Here is an 8,548-nt window from a genome sequence, read left to right on the forward strand (position 1 = left end):
TTAATCAATGAATAAAAATTTTTTTAATCCAGATAAAATAAAAGTTCGATTCATATTAATTAATGGTAAAACTGACAATTATGATTTTTTGAAGTTTTAATAAATTTCAAATTTTATTTCATTTAAAATATAAAAATTTATAATATAAATTTTATTTATTTTATTAATTAAAAATTCAAATAAAAACAATAATTTGATTTTTTTTAAATCTTTCCATTTAGTCATCTAGATAATTCCAAAATCTAACCCTAAAAAATTTAAATCCTCAAATCCAAACTATTTTTTATTTTATTAAAAATTTTGAAAATTGTAAAACGAAATCAAAAATAATAAAATGACTCCACACTTATTAAACAATAAAAAAAAAATAAAAAAAATTAAACACAAAACAGACAAATAAAATAAAAAAATAATTGTGTTTTTATTAATTTTAAAGATATACCGAATTTTATAAAAATCAAAAAAAAAACTAACCCATGTATATATATGTATATATATAATAAAAAAAAAATAATTAACTTTGGTATTATTTTATTTATTTTGGTTGTTTTGATTAAATTGGGTTATGCTTATGTAGTGAAAATCAACCAAAAATGATAATTATATATAAAAAAAAAATAATAAATAATTATTTTTAGTTTAACCCGAAATAATTTTAACCTCAGATCTAAAATGATTTAATTTTTATTATTTTTTTACTTAAACAAGGGGTGGTTGGTAGTTTTTAAAAAATAATGAAAAAAAAAAAAAAAAAAGGTTAACAACTTAAAGAGTTGTTTTTTTTAGTGTTTTGAATTACTTTTTACCACATTCTATCATTGATCAGTTTCAAAAACATGATCATTTAATAATTAACTAACAAATCTTGGTTTATTAACATTTAAAAGTTTTTGTTCTGAAAAAAAAAATAAACTAAAATAAAATAATAATAAAAAAAAAAAAAAAAAAATGTTGCCATACACAAATATATTCATTCATTCTCTGATTTTTAAAAAAATAGGAAATAATCTAAATTTTTATAATAAAAATCCAATGAATATATCACCTCAAATTTATTAAATTATACGTCTACTCTCTCTCTCTCTTTTTAAAATTTTACATATTTAAATTATTTCAAATTTGTAAAAATTAAAATTTTATTTAAAATAAAATATTATACAAAAAAAAAAAAAAAAAAAAAAAAACTATAAATACCAATTTTAAAAATAAATTTTTTTTCATTATTAACTTATTTATTTATTTATTTATTTATTTAAAAAAAAAAAAAAAAAAAACAATTTAAACTTTATTACATTTTATTATTTTAAAATATGGCAATTTTTAGTAAATATTTTTTTTTATTAGAAATAAAAAATAAAAAGATTAATAAAAATATTAACAAATATAAATTAAAATTTTTTAAAGATAATATTTCAAAAAATTCATTAAATATTAAATCAAATAATTTAATTATTAATCAAAATTTTAATCAAAATTTAAATCATACCCAAAATAATATTACAAGAATGTATACTTCAAGTAAATGGGTTTATGTTTCATTTTATTATGAAAGAAATTCTTGTTCTCTTGGTAGTTATTATTAAAATAAATATTTTTTTTAAAATTGTAAAAAAAAAAAAAAAAAAAAAAAAAAAAAAAAAAAAAAAATATATTCATAAATCATTTATTTAATTATTTTAAATAAAAAAAAAAAAAAAGTAATATTAAATTTGTTATATTAATACAAAAAAAAAAAAAAAGAGAAATTACATTATTATTATTTTTTTTTTTTATTTAATTTTAATGATTAAAAAAAAAATTGTAATTTCGTTAGTTATTACCCATTTTATTTTTACCAAAATTTTATAAATGATTAAGAAATTTGATTTATCTTTTTTTTTTTTTTTTTTAAATAAATCACTAGTCGAAAAATATATATATATTTTTTTTTTTTTTTTTTTTTATCAGTAATATTATGCGTATAATGAGTATTGGTATTTTTTTTTTAATTTCTTGAACTATAAATTGAAGGTTTAGGAGGTTGTAATTGACTTCTTGCTCTTTCTCTTTGTTGTGGAGTTTGTAATTGAGAAGGTTGAGGAGTTGATTGTTGTTGTTGTTGAATTGGTTGTTGTTGTTGTTGTTGTTGTTGAATTGGTTGTTGTTGATGTTGCTGTATTATACCTCTTAAATGATTAATTAGTAATTGTTTTGAATCTAAAAATTGTTCAATATTATTAATATAATTTTCCAATGGAATAGAACCTTTTGAAGATTCAAATTGATTTATAGAAATTAATTCTTTCTTTAAAATATCAGCAAATTGATCGACATGATTTCTATGATAATTTACAAAATCAATTTTTGGTGGTGACATTGGTGGTTGAGTTTGAATTGGTTGTTGTTGTTTTGGTGTTTGTGGTATATTAAATTGTTGTTGAGTTTGTTGTGGAGTTTGTGGTATATTATATTGTTGTTGTTGTGGTTGTTGTTGTGGTGGTTGTTGTTGTTGTTGTTGTTGTGGAGTTTGTGGAATTTGTGATTCTTGTTGTTGTTTAACTGGTTGTTTAATTTTTGAAACTGGTTGTGAAGTTTGTTGAATTATTGGTTGTTGAGAATTAATTGCTGTTGCTGTTGTTGTTGTTGTTGTTGTTGTTGAAGGTATTAAAATTGGATCATTAAAATTTTGTTTCAAATGATCAGGTGGTGGTAAAGGAGCAGGAATATTATAAGTTGCAACTGGTTTTTTATTTGAATTTGATTCAGAAGTACCCAATTCTTTAACACGATCAGCATATCTTAGAGTATTTAAAGTATGTTCAGAGGATGATTGATTTGGAGAGATATTTGCAATCATAACGGTTCTAGAATTACCAACAAAAGAATCTTTTAAAACTTGAGTTAGAGTACTTTGACGAAATGGAGTATGTTTTGAAGATTGATCTAAAGCTCTAATACATTCTTTAAGAGCCAATAAACTTTTATTGATATCAGCACCTTCTTTTCTAGTTTGTTTATCATTATCATAGGTATCGGAACCTCTTTCACTACCTGCCAAATCTATAAAACTAAATTTACCATGAAGTTTATTGGTTTTAATATTTTTTAAACTAATTTGAAGGATAGCATGTGAACGTGAACTATCAGAGTTTACACCAGTTGAACCTGTCGATCTAATTTTATTGCCATCTATGATGCAATTCATTAGCTCCTGTGGAGAGGTAACATGTTTTTCACTAAGACCAACAATGACTACATTTTGAAGTTCATTCTCTCTGCATGCCAATTTCTTTCTTTCATTTAATAGATCAAATAATTTACCACCATAGATTTCAAAGAAACTAATACAAACTTGAAGTTGATCTTTAAAATAAGTTTCAAGACGATGAAATATATCACGTGCTGCCAATGCATATAAACCATCACCTTGTTGACCCATTTGAGTATGAGTTTTACCTGAACCAGTTTGACCATATGCAAAACATGTTGCTTTACCTTTATGAAAAATTGAATCAACTAATGGATATGCTGTATGTAAATAAACTTGATAATTATTTGCACTTTCATCAAATACACCATCAAATGTAAACTTATGTTTTTCAATAAATTTACTTAAATCTAATTTTGTTCTAATTTATTAAAATAAATATTAATATATATAAAATTATATTTTTTTTTTTTTTTTTTTTTTTTTTTTAAAAAAAATAAAAACATACTTTGGTTCATTTACAATTAAATCTTTTTTTGGTAAAACTTCAATAATATCTTTTTCAGATTTTGCAATTTCTTTTTTATTTAATGGTCTTTTTCTAACACAAACACGAATACGTTGACCATATTCATTCATATCTAAAAAGAAATTTGAAGCTTGTTGTCTTTGTTGTTCTTGTTGTTGAAGTTGTTGTTGTGATGCTTGAGCTAAGGCTGCTGCTTGTTGTGCTTGTTGAATTGCTGCTTGTTGTGCTTGTTGAACCTGTTGTTGATATTGTGCTTGTTGTTGATAATATTTAATTTGTTCTTCATTTAATCCACTATAATTAAAATTATTAAATTGTTGTTGTTGTTGTTGAACTTGTTGTTGTTGTTGTTGTTGTTGTTGTTGTTGTTGTTGTTGTATTTGTTGTTGATAAAATTGTTGTTGTTGTTGTTGTTGTTGTTGTTGTTGTTGTTGTAATGGTTGGAATTGTTGTTGTTGTTGTTGTTGAATTTTCATTGAACCAAAACCATTTACTAAACTTTCATTTTGTGGAATATATTCAACATCATCATCTTCTTCATCAGGTGAACCTTCGACAATGATACAACTACTATTTGGATCAGGTTCATCATCTGATATATCTAAAACATTACCATCATCAATTTCACCTAAATCCTCTTTATAAAAATCTTCTTCATATTCTTCTTCTTCTTCTTCTTCTTCGTCATATTGTTGTTGTTGATCTTCCTCCTCTTCTTCCTCCTCAAATTCAAAATCTTGTTGTTGTTGTTGCTGTTGCTGTTGTTGTTGTTGTTGACTATATAAATTATCATCTTCAAAGAAATCATCTAAATTATTATTTTTATTTGAACTTGTTATATCAAAATCTTTTAAACTAGATTGATATTTAGTTTGAGTTGATTGTTGTTGCTGTTGTTGTTTTGCATATTGTTGTCTTTCCAATTCTCTTTGCTTTAATAATTGTTGAGCTTTCTGCATAAAATCTGAATTACTATTACTCTTTGATGAGAGTGATGATGATGATGATGAAGATGATGACTGTTGAGTTTGAGTTGACATTAAATTATTATTTGATAATAAAGATGAAGTGGAAGTTGGTTGTCTTAATCCACTACTATTATTATTATTATTATTATTATTATTATTATTATTATTATTATTATTATTATTATTATTATTATTATTATTATTATTATTATTATTGTTATTGTTATTGTTATTATTATTACTATTTATTACAGGTGATGATGTATTTGATATTGGTGGAGTTTGTTTTTTTAATTGTTGAAGTAAATGAAATAGTTTTTTTCTATCTTGAAGTGATGTAATACCAACATTACCTAATAATAATAAATAAATAAAAAAAAAAAAAAATTGGAAATTAATATTTTTTTTTTTTTTTTTATCAATTTAATTAAATTAATAAATTAAATAAAAAAAGGAAATTGAAATCTTACCATAATCTTGCATTGTGAATGACAAAAACGAATCACATGAAACATTCTTTTTAATAAAATTTGGATAAAAAGATTCTAAATTTGCTAATTGTAACCAATTATATAATTGATCATTTTCAAAGTCCATATTTAAAATTATTACTACCTTTTTTTAAAAATTATTTAGTAGTAACAATAGTACCTTTTTTATTTTTTGAAAAAAGAAAAAAAAAAAATTTTAAAAAAAAAAAAATTTAAAAAAAAAATAATTTTATTTTAGGCAAATAATTATTTTTTGAAAAAAAAAAAAAAAAAATTTAAAAAAAAAAAAAAAAAAAAAATTTAAAAAAGGCGGGATGTTTGAAATATATAATAAAATAAACAAAAAAAAAAAAAAAAAAAAAAAAAAAAAAAAAAAAAAAAAAAGGAAAAAATTTTCTTTATTAATTTTTTGTTTAGAAAAAAAAAAAAATAAATAAAAGAATTATTAAAAAAAAAAAAAAAAAAAAAAAAAAAAAAAAAAAAAAAAAAAAAAAAATTTTATAATAACAATAATAAAAACCAAACACCATCACACACCATTAAAAATTGCTTAATCAAAAATTTTTTTTTTTATTTTTTTTGTTTTTGCTTTATTCCCAAAATTACAATGATTTTTTTTGTTTTTTTAATTTTTTAATTTTTTAATTTTATTTAAACATTATTATTTTTTTTATTATTTTTTTTTTTTATTTTTTTTATTACTTTTTTAATTTATTCTTTTTTAATATATTTGTTTTATTAAAATGATTTTTTTTTTTTTTTGATTAAACAAAATGAAACGCAACTTTTCCAGAGGTCTTTTTTTTAATTTTTTTATTTTTTTTTTATATTTTTTTTTTTTTTTTTTTTTTTTTTTTTTTTTTTTTTTTCAAAAAAATCTTTTTTTATATTTTTTTTTAATTTTTTTTTTCAATATATTTAAAACCACACACAAAAAAAAAGTATAATTATAGATCAACCGAGATTATTAATATTATTATCATTATAGTTTTTTTATAATTTTTTTTATAATATCTCAATATTAAATTGTGTTTGTGTGTATTTTAAAATTTATTGTGTGTTATATGTATGCTTATAATTCATACCATTAAAAAAATTTAAAAAAAAAAAATATATTCACATAAAATATAAATATATTTAATTTTTTTTTTTTTTTAAAAAAAAAAAAAACAATATTTTGTAGAACATTTGCGTGTGTGTGTGTATATTGTATATTTATTTGTATAATAATAATAATAATAATAATAATAATAATATTCTATAAAAGTGTAATTGTATATAAAAACTAGAATAAAATAATAATAATAATAATAATAATAAAATTAAAAACATAATAGCTTCCTCCCCATAAAATACAACAAAATGGGTGATATTCAAAATACAGATAATATAGAATCAAATATAGATAATAATAATAATAATAATGTTTCATTAGAATCATCATCATCATCACAAAATAATAATACAAATACAACTACAACTACAACTACAACATCAGTTGATAATTTACAAGTTGGAGTATTATCAATTAGTGATCAATCAACACCAACAATTGAAACACCAAATCAACAACAACAACAACAACAAGATGATAATAATAGAGGTGTATCAAATGAAACAATTAAAGCATCATTAGATGGATTAAAACATAATTCATTAAAAACAACATTTCCAAATTCAACAAATCATCAATATATTGATGTTAATACGCAATGGATAACAAATAAATTAAAAGAGAGAGAATCTGAATTTACAGAGAAAAGAGGTATGAGTATATTTTTAGGTACATGGAATGTAAATGGTAAAAAACCATCGGAATCATTAGATCCATGGTTAAAAGATCCATCAATGTCATTACAACCCGACATTTATGCAATTGGATTTCAAGAATTAGATTTAACAGCAGAGGCATTGCTATTGGGTGACACAACCAGATCATTACCATGGGAACAACACATTTTAAATACATTACAAGGTGACTATGTTAAACTATTAAGTAAACAATTGGTTGGTATATTATTATGTGTTTACGTTAAAAAAGAACATAAACCACATATTGCAAATGTTCAATCCGATATTGCAGCCGTTGGTATAATGGGTATGATGGGTAATAAAGGTGGTGTTGCAATTAGATTTTCATTTTATAATACAACCATCTGTATTTTAAATTCTCATTTAAATGCTCATATGGATAATGTTTTACGTCGTAATCAAGATATGAAAGATATTTCAAAAAATATTAAATTTATAAATGAATCTTCAACTGATCATTCAACTATAAATATTTTTGATCATGAGTAAGTTAAAAAAAAAAAAAAAAAAATTAATTTTATTATAAGAATCATTTCAAGTTTGTGCACACTTTTTTTTTTTTTTTTGCAATTAAAAATATTTTTATATGGGGGGTACTCATATAAAAATAATATTAATTTTTCAAATTTTTGAAAAAGTTTGTAAAAACTTGAATGATTTTCATAATATATAATTTAATAAAAAAAAAATATATTAATAATAATATTTTTTTTTTTTTTTTTTTTTTATTTTTTTTTTAAAAAAAAAAAAAGTCAATTATTTTGGATTGGTGATTTAAATTATAGAATACCATTACCAGATAATGAAGTTAAAGAAAAAATTAAAAAAAAAGATTTTTATAATTTATTTTTAGTTGATCAATTAAATCAACAAATGAAAGCTGGAGCAGTATTTGAAGGATTTCAAGAACCACCAATTAGTTTTGCACCAACTTATAAATATGATGCAGGTACAGAAGAATATGATAGTAGTGAAAAGAAGAGAACACCAGCATGGTGTGATCGTATACTTTGGAAAACTCATAAAAAAGCTGAAAATGTTGGTATTTTATCATACAAGAGAGCAGAGTTAATTTCATCAGATCATAGACCAGTTAGTGCATCATTTGTAATTAAAATTAAAGTTGTAATTCCAGATTCAAAAAATCGTATCTATCAAGAGATTGTTAAAGAATTGGATAAAAAAGAGAATGATAGTATGCCAGATGCAAATATCTCTACGAATATGGTAGATTTTGAAACTATTAAATTTATGCAACCAATTTCAAAACAATTAATATTTGAAAATATTGGTCAAGTTATTGCACGTTTTCAATTTATACCAAAGCTAGATGAAACAATACTTTGTAAACCTTGGTTAAAAATTTCACCATTAGCTGGTATGATGATACCAAAAGAAAAAGTTACAATTGATTTAACAATTTATGTTGATAATTTAACATCTGGTTTATTTAATATTAATAATAATTCAACAAATTCAACAAATGAATCAATGGATGATATTTTAATTTTACATTTAGAAAATGGTAAAGATTATTTTATTTCAATTTCAGGTAAATTTC

At 20.8% G+C, this 8,548-nt stretch overlaps 3 protein-coding genes across 3 annotated transcripts in view; 2 read left to right on the forward strand and 1 right to left on the reverse strand.

Annotated features, from left to right (window-relative positions):
* Window positions 1-1,310: 1,310 nt before the first annotated feature.
* DDB_G0268604 (hypothetical protein) lies at window positions 1,311-1,583 on the forward strand (the record flags this gene model as incomplete). The annotated part of the gene is made up of 2 exons (XM_642574.1): window positions 1,311-1,323; window positions 1,405-1,583. The coding sequence occupies 2 exons, from the start codon at window positions 1,311-1,313 to the stop codon at window positions 1,581-1,583; spliced, it is 192 nt and encodes a 63-aa protein (XP_647666.1).
* Window positions 1,584-1,984: 401 nt separating this feature from the next.
* kif6 (SAM domain-containing protein) lies at window positions 1,985-5,281 on the reverse strand (the record flags this gene model as incomplete). The annotated part of the gene is made up of 3 exons (XM_642575.1): window positions 1,985-3,608; window positions 3,696-5,037; window positions 5,155-5,281. 3 exons carry the CDS (start codon window positions 5,279-5,281, stop codon window positions 1,985-1,987), a joined length of 3,093 nt encoding a protein of 1,030 aa, XP_647667.1.
* Window positions 5,282-6,537: 1,256 nt separating this feature from the next.
* Window positions 6,538-8,548, forward strand: part of Dd5P4 (RhoGAP domain-containing protein) — a gene marked incomplete at both ends in the record, with an annotated part of 2,631 nt that continues 620 nt past the window's right edge. Inside the window, 2 exons of the mRNA XM_642576.1 lie at window positions 6,538-7,472; window positions 7,740-8,548. The exon at window positions 7,740-8,548 is cut by the window's right edge and continues 620 nt beyond it. Of these exons, the coding sequence (XP_647668.1) occupies window positions 6,538-7,472; window positions 7,740-8,548 (1,744 nt within the window). The remainder of the gene's footprint in view (window positions 7,473-7,739) is intronic.

This window comes from Dictyostelium discoideum (genome assembly GCF_000004695.1).
Source record: "Dictyostelium discoideum AX4 chromosome 1 chromosome, whole genome shotgun sequence".
Lineage (NCBI taxonomy): Eukaryota > Evosea > Eumycetozoa > Dictyosteliales > Dictyosteliaceae > Dictyostelium > Dictyostelium discoideum.